This window comes from Colius striatus, chromosome 1, assembly GCF_028858725.1.
Source record: "Colius striatus isolate bColStr4 chromosome 1, bColStr4.1.hap1, whole genome shotgun sequence".
Lineage (NCBI taxonomy): Eukaryota > Metazoa > Chordata > Aves > Coliiformes > Coliidae > Colius > Colius striatus.
Window position 1 is genome coordinate 203,076,883 of NC_084759.1, and position 13,956 is coordinate 203,090,838.

The 13,956-nt window shown below is 43.8% G+C and overlaps 1 protein-coding gene across 1 annotated transcript in view; it reads left to right on the forward strand.

Annotated features, from left to right (window-relative positions):
- Positions 1 to 13,956, forward strand: part of SFMBT2 (Scm like with four mbt domains 2) — a 104,264-nt gene that overhangs the window by 64,493 nt on the left and 25,815 nt on the right. The window contains exons 9-12 of the mRNA XM_061989471.1: positions 2,245 to 2,327; positions 6,405 to 6,531; positions 12,304 to 12,417; positions 13,711 to 13,753. Of these exons, the coding sequence (XP_061845455.1) occupies positions 2,245 to 2,327; positions 6,405 to 6,531; positions 12,304 to 12,417; positions 13,711 to 13,753 (367 nt within the window). The remainder of the gene's footprint in view (positions 1 to 2,244; positions 2,328 to 6,404; positions 6,532 to 12,303; positions 12,418 to 13,710; positions 13,754 to 13,956) is intronic.

Here is a 13,956-nt window from a genome sequence, read left to right on the forward strand (position 1 = left end):
GTAGTGGATGCACTAGGAACATACCATCCTCTGTGCTAAGGGAAGTAGCTTATGGTACTCCATGCAAAGCCCATATACAGGTCCAAGCCTCTTGGAAGCCAGTTCCTGATTACGCTCCTCTTGGAGTCGTCCTTGTTGGGCTACTGAAGTGAGCTATGGCAAACTCTACAAGCGCTCTCACAGGTTTTGTTGCTGCTGAAGTCTCAAGCAACAGATCTTCCAGAGATTTCAGTGGTACAAGGCCAAGCCAACAAGTGGTTGTGCCATGATGACACAGCCAAGTTTTTATACCTGGCTGAAACCTTGTCAGTGTGCCTTTTCCGTCCACTCCTGAGGTTTTTGGGTCCCTGAAGGCAATGTGCTCTAGCAGCTGGGGTAGACATGATGTGATGTAGACAACTATATTTGTGGCTGTCTCAGCCTGAGCCCATCACCTTCGCTTCTTCTGGAGACAATAGAGAGTGAGAGGGACTTTCAGAGGGCAATTCTGCTCCTTCTGCAGGAGCACAGACAGATCACCTCTAGATCTGCCTGTTTCTCTGTTGATTCTGTAGGGAGCCCAGGGTGACAGGGACAGCTATAGCCATCTGAGATCAGATGAGTCCGCTTCTGATGCAAAGAGACGTGCACTTCTCCTGTTTTCCATCTCATTCAGTGAAGCTGAAGAGTATCTGGAGAGAAAAAAGGAGATGGAGAAGAAGCAGGAAGATAATACTGTTTCAGAAATTAATTGTTAAAAAACATTGCAAGAGGATTTTATTTGTATGAAAGATGAACATTCTCTATAACTAATTGCCCTTTTTTACTTCCCTGTGCATGTTTATTTCTAGCTTTCCAATTATTATGCACTTTCATGCCCCACAGAGACAGGCATCCTAGCTCAAGGTTTTATCTCATTAATTTGTTTGTTGTGTGTGCAGTCATTAGGATTAGAAGTTTATCTTATCCTAGATACTTCAGAATCACTGAATCAGACAATGGTAGGGGTTGGAAGGGACCTCTTGCATCTTAACAGCGTGCTTTGGACTTTATCTTCAAAATTATTACCTTCCTTTTTGGATCCAGGTGACTGATAAGTGACTCCATTCAATATTCCAGTCTTTTCCTGCCTACAAAAAATGTCACAATGTTCATTGTCGTAAATGGTTCATTTCCATCCGATTCAGAGTGTCTCTTCTTGGTCATCAATGAAAAAGGCATTAAGGGATGCTTTGTGAAATGAGGCCAGGCTGAGATGCTAGACGGGAGACTGAGGGGAGAATTTGGCCTTTATGTGACTCCTGAAACTTCCCAGTGAGAGTAGTTCTGCAATAATGTTATTAGAGTATCAGCACTACCGTCACAGGGCCCTGAACAGGATTAGCACTCATTGGTTTCGTGTGCTGTAAAAATATAGACTAAGAGGCAGTCAAAAACAAATCCCCCAAAGCAAATAAAAAACCCCCTCACTGTCTCAAGAGTTTATTGCCTAAAGAGCCAGAGAAGTAGAATGGATGATCAGAGGTCGGTTTTGTCTGTGTGATGGGACTGTGTGAGATGCTCATATAAATCAATATTGCTTCCTAGAAGCAGAGGCTGAAGGGATCATCTAGTAGCTGAGACTTTAGTCTGGGAGCTGGGAAATCTCTGTTCATTTTCCTGCTCTGCTCCAGATTTCTGTGCAGCCTTTGATAACCTGCTTACTGTGATGGGATTCAGTTCACATCCACTGAACTACTAAAAAGTCAATTGTGGAGGGTACATCCATATCAATGAGCAGAGAGAAGAATTTGTCTCGTGCTTTGAAAGAGAGGATGGATCAGGTTCTGATTGTGCTAGTCCTCTCCCTGGTCACTGCTGAGGGACTCTCATATCTCCATCTTTTAAATAGCTAAAGGAAGGAGAAAAAAGTCCATGACTAACTCCACCTGGGAACTGGGCACTTCTTGATACTGAGGCATTTATTAAAGCCTCGGAGATACAGGAAAGAAAATAAGGAAAATAAATATATTTTATTACTTTTTAATGAAAACCTGGGATTTTCAAAGTGAAATGCAGAGGATGTGTGAGTAGGGGCAGAAGCAGCCTTGGCATTGGCTCTCGTGGTGTATCAACAGGCATGCAGAGCGCTTGTCTGCTGATACTGCACAGTTCACTGAGGCAGGATGGGATGCTGAAGCACAAATGGTTGTCTGCTTGGGGTCTGTTTCATTCTCTCTCTCTCTGCTGTGGGTTGATGGCACTTTCTGTTTTGCAATCCTGCAGGTTACTCTGGCCAGGACTTTGACTGGGCAGACTACCAGAAGCAGTGTGGAGCAGAGGCAGCTCCTCACCTGTGCTTTCGAAACGTAAGTTCTCTTTAATTTCTGTGTTGGTCCTGTCCATCACTGTGAAACAAAACTGCTTGCACAGAAAAGCTGCAGCAAAGCTTTGGGAGTTTCCTCCACCACGAGTCTGTCTTAAGAAGGAATCTGGAGAAGTGTTTCAGGTCTCCATCTCTAAAAGAGATAAAATGTTCTCTTACTCTTGTCTTGTATCCGATTCAGTATTTGATTCATTTAGCTTTCCTCTCTGATTTTGTACAGCACCTACCACAAGAAGGATCTCAAATAAACATTGTAATTAATTCAAGTGCTATTTAAAAAATAGATAAAACCCCTGCATCATATTCTCTGTCCCTTTTCTCTGGTTCTCAGGGAATCATTTAACCAAATTTGGATACATTTAACCAAACCAAATGCATTTAAAAGCTGAGATTGAACTATTGGGCTGAGAGTGTGAAAAGAGATTAACCTGCACAGATGCTCTGGTCTTTGGGACAGCTCATGTGCTTCCTTGGTAAAACAATAGTGATGTGAGAGTAAGCAGCACATGATTACATGGGAGGCCATCAAGGTTGAGAACTTTGAAAATAGTCTTTTGCTGGCTGTTTTCTGGCAATGACAGTCTGGCATGGCTTGATCCAACAGGTATTTGTCACTTGGTGAAAGGCAGACATGGCCTTCTGTCTTTTCCAATAACCTGGTGCCCTTCATGCTCCTGTTAGCTGATGGAAGTTCAGATCCCATCAGTAACTGAGAATGTGTTGGTACCTAAAATGAGCCCAGAAGGGTTTGCAAATAAAGTGGTGTTGTGAATGGGAGACACAGAGGTTCCTCTCATAGTTACGTACTTCCACTGTACTCCAAAGACACAAGACAGAGTGTTCATCAAAAGCAGAATGGAGACAGTCTCAGAAGACACCAGGCATGTTCTTGCATGGCCTTCCTCATCTCTGGTGGCCCAAGGGCAGCCTGGCTTAGAAGAAACCTTTGATGGTGAATTGGTGAATTTGAACGCTTTCCATTGATGACTTTGTTACCAAAACCTGTAACAAAAAGTCACTCTCCAAACCAGTTTTGTAGTTTAGAGAGCTGACATGAGCTTATTACAGCACTGGGTGCAGTGGGGATTTCTCCTCCTAGCATGCACCCTGAGAAATGAAAGATCACTCCCTATATACGTTAAGGAAATGAACTGTCCACGTACCCATTGTATGTGCAGCACAAGGGGATGTTTGGCATGATTTGGGTGGAGAGTTGAGGAACATAGTCATATATGTTTGGCACGTACCTCTTTTAAAGCTCATTATCATACTTAGGGGTGTTAACATTAATTTAATTTTATGGTTAATGAAACAAAGTTCTTACTCTGTGTTCTTACTCTTACACTGTGGCCTTGCTGGAACTGTTTTGAGGTTGATTGTCTACTCAGTCCTGTGGTTTATAGCCAAAACAGAATTGTCTTCCCACTTTAAGGCTCCCTCCTTGAGCTCCTTCTCGTGCTGATTTTGCAGGCCTCCTGCTCCCAGGTGTCTGCACAACAGATAAGCAGACACTGGTGCTTTTAGCCCTTTGCTTGCATTTCCTTCATCATTCATCACTCAACTCAAAGCCCAAATCTTGCTTGTATGAAATATGTTTTTTAAATGAGGAGGGATCTATGGGAATCTCTAGAGTCTGGAATCAAATGCAGAAACCAGTATCATCAATGGAGTTTGGGCTGGGAATCAAATCTGAGTTAGCATTTCTTTGTCCCATTTACCATGCCATCTAACACAAACCCCTCTGTCTCAAGGGCCTTTAAAGACAGATTCTGAAAGCGCTGAGGGAAGCTGGACAGTGCTGCATCACACTGTTAGAGTAGGACAATTGTTGCATCCCTTCTCTTCTGCAATCACCCCTCCCTTTCCATCTCTTTTTGTTTTGTGAAGTCATGGATCTATGCTCTCAGCATTGGCAGCCTTGAGAATAGTCTCTGCATAATATCCTCCAAAGATTAAATCAGGTCTAAAGCCCTTTTTTCTTTGCTGTTTTGTTTTTTGTTATTCATCAGATGAACACGTATCTGTTATTCTCTCACTCTTTGTAACACAGTTCTCTGCAGAGAGATATGATCTTGCTGTTGTCACTTGTGCAGCCTCCCTGGCAGGTCGGTCCATTTGTTTTGTGGCTGTGAGCACCTCTTTGATAGAAGCTGTATTGCAAACACACTTTCCACCTAGTGCAGCCAGACGTAGTGCTGGAAGTGGATATGCTGTAACTGTTTCCCCAGGAGGGATATTTAACAAGGAGAGGCAGTTATGAAATGGATTGACATGACCAAATGCTTAGTAAAATAAACTCCCAGCTAACTGTTTTGCCATTGATTCTGTATAAATTAGCCTCCAGCACTGAATTGCAATGAAAGGAACCGGTGTGATGATAAATGACGTTTCCTTGTTAGGCAACATAAAAGGCATTTAAACAAACTCACCCTGCTTTTCTGCAGTCCTGGCTGTTGGCAGCTTTTACAAGGTGAAGCTGATCTGTGTGCTGAGCAAGGCTTGCAACAGTCCAAGCAGTGTTTGAGACTAGCAGCAGGTTCTTGGAAGGCGTCTTGATGAAAAAAACCCACAAGACTAAAAAGTTTTTAGTTTCACAAAGATCTCCTGATGCTCGGGGTGGAGTGCCCACAGGGCTTAGGTGCTGGACAAGTTGCAGTGAAGGTTGGATTTGAGTCTGTTACGCAGTTACTGGATGAGAGATTGGTTTCATTGTGAGTCAGCAATATTTGTTACCCATCCCACTTGTTATTAGCCAAAATCTCAGCCAAGAGGGGCAAACTTTTTGTACTGCTGTGTGCAAACAGGCATGTAAGAGAACTCAGATTGCATTAGATGGGACAAAGGGGAGGAAGATGGAAGGAGAAGAAGGCATGGCATGGCCACAGGTATTGCATTAGTGTGTTTCCAGGGATAGTGGTGGTGGGGAAATTGGGAAAGGACAAAAGGTAAGGATGAAAGTAGGTGATGAGTAGATTGTGGGGAAGGTTTTGGAGAGGTTTTTAATGTTTTGGGATCCCTCTGCACTTGGGGTCACCTGCAATGACTACAAACTGGAGTGGTTTGTTATATCAGGGCTGAGTCTTCCTGGCTCTGGCAGGAGCAGGACAGGTCAGCAGCATGCTACTGTCACACAACCAGGCCAGCCTGAGGCTGAAGCAGTTTGCCAAGACATATGTTACTTGAATGATCTGAACTTCCTTCAGGCTCCCAAACTCTTAGTACAATGGGAGATGCTGCATTCTCTCAACTTCATGACCCCACATTTTGGTGCTGTCTTTCTGATTTGGAGTGATGATTATTCATTTGTGGGTCATGGCTGCAATACTTTGCCTTCAGTGGAGAAGAGTGGGAGAGCAGTGAAAGGCTAACCTGTGAAATACTTGTTTCAGTCAACCTGTGAAAGACTTGATTCTTTGTTGCTGTATTAAAATGTACATAGATGCTGCTGTAGCAGCAAACACAATTGACTCCATCTACACCCAGCCTGAATTTATGCAGTTGAAGTCTCCAGAGAAGGACCTTGTACGTCGAGTTTAAAACACTCCATGAAGAAAAGCATACTTGAATAGATTACTCACATTTCTCCAGCATCAGTCAGCCTGGACAATTAAATGTGTGAATAAGTTTCTCAGGTCTCAGGCAAGATGGGTTGTTTGCTTTACAGGGTCTCTCCTAGCAAGGTGTGAGATGCTCAGATGCAACAGAACCATGAACCCTCTGCGTAGTCTCTCGTCACCAACAGTGACTGAGAAATGCATCACTAAAAAACATTCAAATACCCTTGGCACTGGTGTGGAGTAACCTCCTCCCAGATTCTGAGTTAGGGACTGGAGTAAATAATGAAATATATTGCTTCCTGATTTGTTGCCATCATTGTTTTTTTGTATGGTTGTCCAAGGCTGCTCCTATTTTGAATCTGGATGTCTCGTGTTCTTTGGTGTATTGTGCACTTCCAGTGAAAGGCAAACCATGCTAAATTTATGCTTCCCAATGGACAGCCTAATTAAAGTCAAGCAGTGCTTCAGTGCTGTGCTTCAGTGTTGGTCCTTGACTCTTTCAGACATCCTTCAGCCGTGGCTTTACTAAGAACATGAAGCTGGAGGCAGTGAACCCCAGGAACCCTGCAGAGATATGTGTCGCTTCTATCACCTCAGTGAAAGGACGGTTAATGTGGCTTCACCTGGAAGGTATGTGCTGTAAAGGATTCTTGTGTTTGTGTGGTTCACTCCAACACTGTTAACTTTGTCCTTCATCCTCTGCACAATGCTGCTTTCTCCAGCCTTTCCTTTTGATACAAACTGGCTGATAATGTGTTACTAAGAATTATATTCTCCTGTTCTCTCCACAAGAGAACCACAAGACCTTCCACCCTCCCATCCATGTGAGCTCTGTCATCATGGAGTCACTCTGCACCATTGATGGTAGAAACCTCCTCACTGCCATCATCCTAGGGATAGATGTTTGCCTCACTTGTGTGCCTGAGACTTCCACTGTGATTTCCAGCAGGCTCCCATGGGATCTCCTATCTCCCTGCAACTCCCTCCGTCTCTCCTTCCCTCCTCTCTCTCTTTCTGTCTCTCTCGTTTTTTTCCACCTCAGTCCATAGAACTCCAGCAATATATGCTGTCACTTGCTATGGCCATTGAATGCTGACATCACTCTCCCCTGTGGCTGGATAATTTCCTTCTTTGATCTAAAAGAGCTCTTGCAGACAGTAACAGATTTTAGAAAGCCATGATCCCACTGAGAACACCACCACTGAGCAAGCAGTATTAGGAGAGTGCTAAAAAACTAGTAGGGCGTGTATCAAAGTTTCCATTTCTGCCTTTCTTGAGCTATCCCGCAGAGCACAGAATCAAAAGGGAACAGAGCAACTCTTTCCTTTGCTAAAGTGAGGGATACCTGCTTGCTCTGTGTGAGCTCTGTAGAAGGAGGTGGGAGGGAGGAAAGGAGTCCGTCATGTCTTCTCTGGTGGCCTGTGGGTTCAGTGTGGTGGCTCACAGGTATGTTAAGATTGTTTCTGCAAAAACAGTGTGAACTCTCATTCTCAGAGTTTAATGCAAGTTTATTTTGGCCCTTCCAGGGTGAAGCAGCTATCGAGGGGTTAATGGGAGAACAAACCATAGTCAAGTACATGATTTCTGGAAAGGATAAAGGAAAGGGGTCTCAGCAAGGGGTTATTGCAGAGATCTCGGGTTGGATGAAGTCTCAAGTGTGATCTGCACAAAAAGTCACCTTCCCTCATCTGTAAGATGCACAGCTCTCGGTGTTTTGTGGCTGGAAGACAGTGGAAGACAGATTGATGTTAACTGTATTGCTTCGTCATCACCTGGCACATCACCTTCGGCATTGATTATAATAACCCAAGAAGTATTTCAGCAGCTCACAATGTGCAGTGCAATTTGTACAGGAGGAAAAGTTTCTAATCAAAGCCCTTAAAGTTAGTAAGAAACATTGTCAGGTAACTGAAAGTACCTCATCTGTGCAAGCAGATTGCTCTGAAATGTAAGAAAGGCAGGTGTTCTGTGGTGTTTAGCTCCACAAAAGTAGCATTATCACAGAATCATTTTGGTTGTATAAGACCTTTGAGGTCATCAAATCCACCAAGTAACATCACTTTGCCAAGCCCATCACTAATCCATGTCCCTCAGCACCTCATCTGTGCATCTTTTCAATGTCTTCAGGAATGGGGACTCCACCACTTCCGTGGGCAGCCTGGGACAGGAGCTGGCAACCCACTCAGGGAAAAAGTTCTTCCTAATCTCCAAACTAAATCTCCCCTGGCACAACTTGAGGCCATTTCCTCTTATCACTCATTACTTGGGAGAAGAGACCAACCCTGACCTCACTATAACCTCCTGTGAGGCAATTGCAGAGAGTGCTGCTGTCTCCCCTCAGCCTCCTCTGCTCCAGCCTCAACACCCCCATTCCCTCAGCCTCTCCTCACAGCACTTGTGCTCCAGCCCCTTCCCCAGCTCTGTGCCCGGCTCTGGCCACGCTGCAGCCCCTCAGTGTCCCTGTGGCAGTGAGTGAGGGGCCCAGCACTGAGCACAGCCGTGGAGCTGCGGCCTCCCCAGGGCCCAGCACAGGGGACGGTTACTGTCCTGGGCCTGCTGCCACCCCACTGCTGAGCCCAGCCAGGCTGCCACTGGCCTTCTTGCCCCCCTGGGCACGCTGCTGGCTGCTGTTCATTATCTGATAGATGGCGCTTTCTCAAAGCCTCTGTTATAAATCCTATTATCAGATATTTATAACTGAATTTCTACCTAAAGAGAGATTCCTCCTGACCTGTAAAGCTTGGCAGGCCAAATAATTTGTGCTTTTCATGTGTTTGCTCATGTTGTGCTATCTCATGACATGGATGATCCAGCTAAGATGGGGGGAGAGCAGAGCTGCAGGCATGTGCCTGGATGCAGCAGAGGTGAGAGATGTGGGAGAGTTGGCTTGTCATCCTTCTACATCCCCAACACACAGCTGTCATCTCAGGGATGTTTTCTCCTCTGTGGTTATCTTTAATGTGCAGTGCAGATAATGACTGTGCATCCTCAGTTTTGGTAGGGCTGTGTGCAATGATGGGGTTTGTTGTTTTCATCTTTTGTTAAAGAGTTGGAATCGATGTTTGAAATTCAGTTCTCGTTAGGGCTGTTGAATTCACACCCACCTGGTCAAGGGATCTGACCCCTTTTGACAGTTCCACTTCTTAAATGGCCAGGTACCTTTATGTTTATATGAAGATTTTCTGGGATTTGGGAATCATTTTTCCCCCCTGTATAATACTTTCAAAGAGACTCAGCATTCACTAAACTGTTGCCTATTAGAGTGATTAGGAAGTGCTGTTTCTTGGGTCTTTAAAACAATTACTCCTGCAAGACCCTGGATAAAGGCAGGGAGAAGGCCACACACTCCCACCTTACTCCTCTCCCTCATCACTTTCTCCCTGCCTTTTACTCTTTAATTTCTGAAAGGATGTTTTTTACAACTTGTCATAAAAAAACCCCTGTGTGCATCTCCTTGTCTTTGGAGTTCTGATATATAGACGCTTTACGCTTGTTTTATATCTCAACACCAGGAATAGAATGGTCTGTAGTAAAAGGAGAGGATGCAAAAGACTGCAAAAATAAAAAGAAATCTTTGCTGCTGATGAAATACATGACTACAGTGTGCACAGCACTGGGCTAAAACTAGGCATTTAAAAAAAAAAAGAAGACAGCCTTGCTTGCAGAGTTGTAAAATAAATGTGGCTTGAACTGTGGCATGTTTTTTTGACTCCATTAATACACTATTGTTTCTAACTGATTATTTATATTCTGGTAGCAGCAAGACTCCCCAATTACCATGGGAGCCCATCGCTGACGACCTCAGGTCCCACCATTTATCACGAGGGCGTCTGAAGCTTTCATTGTTGCCCTCCCAGTTTCGCTGTTTGACAGCCCAAACTGCAGCCATAAAACAGGACACAGTGGTTAAGCAGCGTCGAGTTAGACATGAGGGAACATTGCTTAATAAATCACACTTTGTACAGTAGCAAAACTCTGTAAACTTCAGGGCGAGCGTTTAATGAGCAGCGGTATAGTTCCCCCGTGGTGGAAAAGAAGCGCGGGGCTGATCTGAGGCTGTGCACATCCCATCACTTTCTGCTACTTTATTACTCATCATCTGCATTGTTAATTTTTACTGGTTCATTTTAGATTTTAAAGCTGTAGCTTTCTGGTGTGGATTTATACAAGTAATAATGTTCACTCTCCGCACAGCATCGGAATTTGCCGAAAATTCTTGTGTTAATACTTCTCCTGAGAGATTTTCCATCATTTCCCCTTTGATAGTTTTTTCAGAGCTGCTGCTGCATTCTGCCCAACCTGTAAGGTTTGTAGCAAGAGATGGAAGTTTTCCTCACCCTGTTTCCAGTCTTCCTTGTTCTTTTCCATTTAACCTCTCAAGTCTCACAGACACTTCTGAGGCTGGGAAAACGGCAGCATAAAATTCAGCAAAGAAAGCTGAATCTCAAACAAGCTGTTTTCCATTTCTGTGAGTGAGGCCAAACGAAGCAGTGAGATGTTGGAAGTGGAAGGCAGGGTTATCGATTGCCAGAGGGAAGAAGCAGTGCCAGGAAGGACAGAGTAGCTGTGAATATGTCTTACCAGAGGAATGGTGGTGGTGCAGAAGAGGCATTGTGGTGCTTTCCTTTCTCATCGGGGTGGCTGCAGCTGCAAACGTCAAACCCAAAATGTTCTTGTCACAGCTGTTACTATTCACAAGCAAGAAAGTGCATTTGATCTGTGTAGTGGGGTAGAATTAACACTGTAGAGTAATGAAAATAGTGGATTTTCCCAGATCTGGTGAAATTTCAGTAAGGATTGTATTGGTCTCTTGTTACGTTTAGGGCTTTATCCATAGCTTGGTCACTTTGTGCATGTCTTGCCACTGACTTCAGGAGTTCTCACATCAGTTCTTTGCCTGGGTTTGTGGCATTAGGTGAAAATGTTTTGCCACTGGAGAATGCAGCTTTCGTCAGGTTCAGACTGAGCAGTGGCCTCTTGGTATTTCCTTGTGGAGAGAAGTGGTTTTGTGGGAATACCAGCTGCTGGGACCTCACATTGAGGCTGCTCCTATGAGCAGGTTCTATCCTCTATCATTTATCTTCATCCCATCCTGTTGCCCATATCCTGGTGAAACAGTATCTTCAATGTATGATCTGTGAGCAGGAGACAGGGCTTGGAGGAGTACCATGAAGGCAACCATGAACATATGCAGTCATCATCATTTCATTTTTAAACTCATTTCTTCCAGCAGCATGTTTTCCTGTGCCTGTTCAGGAAGTTTATTACTGGAGACAAGATTGATCCAAATGCTGCGTTTCAGCCTTAATGCAGTTCCCATCACAAAGTTCAATTACTGTTTCAATTACACTGCAAGCCCTTGATGAACATTCATTAGTGGGTTTGCTGTAGTCATCTAGCTATGCACAGTCAAACAGTGCTGCTAAGCAGGAGGCAAAGATGCTGTAACAGATGCAAAGGCAAGGATATTGCAGGGGAAGCTGCTGATCCTTTGGTCTCTTTTATTGGGAGATCATCTCATACTGTTGCTGGAGGTATAGGTCCTAGGATGGAAGCAGCAGAGGGGGCTGAGTCTTGTGGTCAGGCTGTGCTGACTTGAATTGCAGTAATTAAATGGTGTCTTGACTCAGGACCCAGAGTTGTTTTCAAAAGAACTCAAAGCCAGCAGAACTTTAAAGTTTGCTTCAGTGGGCTTCGAGTGTAACCCACAGATGCCAGGACAGGAAAGTGTCTTTTAAAGGAGACAAAATAATCAAACTGGAAGAGATTTGCTTTAAGCTGAGATTTTCAGTGGGGTTTGGAGTCAGTATTGTGCCAGAGGTCTTAGTGCATGTGTCCCACTTGGAGTTTTTATGCTGCCTCTCCCCTGCTGGGTGATCAGCTCATGTTTCACAGGCAGTGAGGAACCCTAGGAGAATTCGTGGCACTTATAGAAAGAAGAGTGGCCATATCCCACCCTTAATAACAATAACTCAAGAGCAGAACTTAGGGCATAAAGGCCTGTCATATTAACTATCATCTTATTAAAGCCTTCTTATCATGAAGAACAAGCACTCAATGAGTTCTGCTAACTTACTTGTACAATAAAACCCAAGGGTCTATCAGGCCATGTTGTTGGGGAAAGTCCTGCATGTTTAACCTGACTGACTGCTTCACACCACACCTTTAGCGTGCTATTAACATGGATTTGCCCTGGAATCACGTTGCACTGTGACTGCAACAGCCTTATCGTTGCTGCCTGTGCAGAACTGAAGATGAAATGGTGCCTGCTTTTGATGTAGGGGAAGCAGATTTATTTTTACTTGTTCCATCATTTGCTTCCCTTGGCTCATGACAAATGCTCCAATAGCTCTAAGCTTGGTATTCCCGTGTCTAAATTACATTATAAATTTGTGTTTATAGGTTTACAGATGCCCTCTCCAGAGTATGTAGTTGATGTAGAGTCTATGGACATTTTCCCCGTTGGCTGGTGTGAAGCGAATGCTTATAACCTAACTCCACCACACAAAGCTGTTTGTAAGTACATGGAAACCTCAAGCAGCATGGATATTGCATCCACAGATATGTCAGGGAGTTTGTTTTATGTCTGTAATCCTGTTCTTGAAAATACTGACCTAACTAGCAGACTAGTAACCAGGCTGTAAGTGTACTGTGATAAATCCAACTAGTAACCAGTCTCTGCAGCACTGCTGTTATGCAATTGGAACGTGCCTGTGTGAGCAGTCCCTCTAAAAACGGGATTATTTGCACTGGAAAAGACTGTTTCGTGCCTTGGGATTGCACAGTGTGGGTTGTGGGTTTCTAATGGAGGTTGTTGACCTTCGGTTTTGTTGTGCTGAGCCAAGTTCACTCAGGCAGCTGAGTGAATTAGGGACACAGGACCTCAGACTGGAAAAAAAACTCCCATAAAGTGTAGGGGTGAAAGGACATAAAGAGGCCATCCAGGTGCTTCCTCTCCAAAAGAGGAGCTGCTCCATCTAAACTGAGAAATGTTTGCTGCCCTCCTGTGATGGAGTTTCTGCCCCTTGCTAGGGGATCTATCTTGTTCTTTCCCTGCCCTTATCAGCGGAGAGATTTCCGTGGTGTTTAATTTAGATCTCTCCCAGCACAATTAAGCCCATAGTGCTTTGTCCTCCCTCCAGTGCATGTTAAGACAAATTTCTTTCGTTTCTCTTTACATTTAAAGTCAGTAAGCGCTCAGTGGCTTGATGCTGTTTTCCCCTTCCTCACAGAAACTATCCAAACCCCGATCTCAAGCCACCCAGATGAAAAATCAGCCTCTCTGTTTATATTAATTAACATCTGAAAGGCGAATGTTTAAAATGTGTCAACCCTTTTGAAGAGTTAAATATGCTTAAGTTAAAACTCAGGCAGCCAGGGCTTAATTTGGGAGAATAGTGCTATGGCAACATTATGCAGCCTTATTGCAATTTATAGCTAGGGATAAATTATGCTGGAGGTAATCAGGCTTGTAAAATGTAATCTTATCCATATGTGTTTCTGTATGGGAAAATATTTGTGTTGTTCCTTTTAGTTTTTAATTTTTTTTAATATATTGATCCCATAAACCATGATATTAGAAATCCAGGGGAAGGATTAAATGTATTATTACATCTTTAAAGGAGGTTTTAATGATGTAGCGACTTACTTAAAAAACACCAAGAAAAGATGGCGATGGTAATTAAGTACCATTTCATTTTGTAGTTAGTGCATTTGTGCAGCTTTCTGTGCATTGTGGGTATACTTTATAGGACAGAAGAGTACAAAACTCTGTGGGGTTTTTTTTTCTTCCTTGTTTCATTTCTGCAGTGCGAAGGAAGAGAAGAATTGCCGTTGTGCAGCCAGAAAAGCAGTAAGTTTTATTTCAAGGTACTAAGATACTTTTACAGATGATCAAGGGACTCGAACATCTTTCATACAAGGAAAGGCTGTAGGAACTGGGAAAGTTTATTCTGGAGAAGAGGAGATTGAGGGGAGATCTTATTAACGTTTATAAATATCTAAAGGGTGGGTGTCAGGAGGTTGGGACATCCCTCTTTTCTATAGTATCTAGCA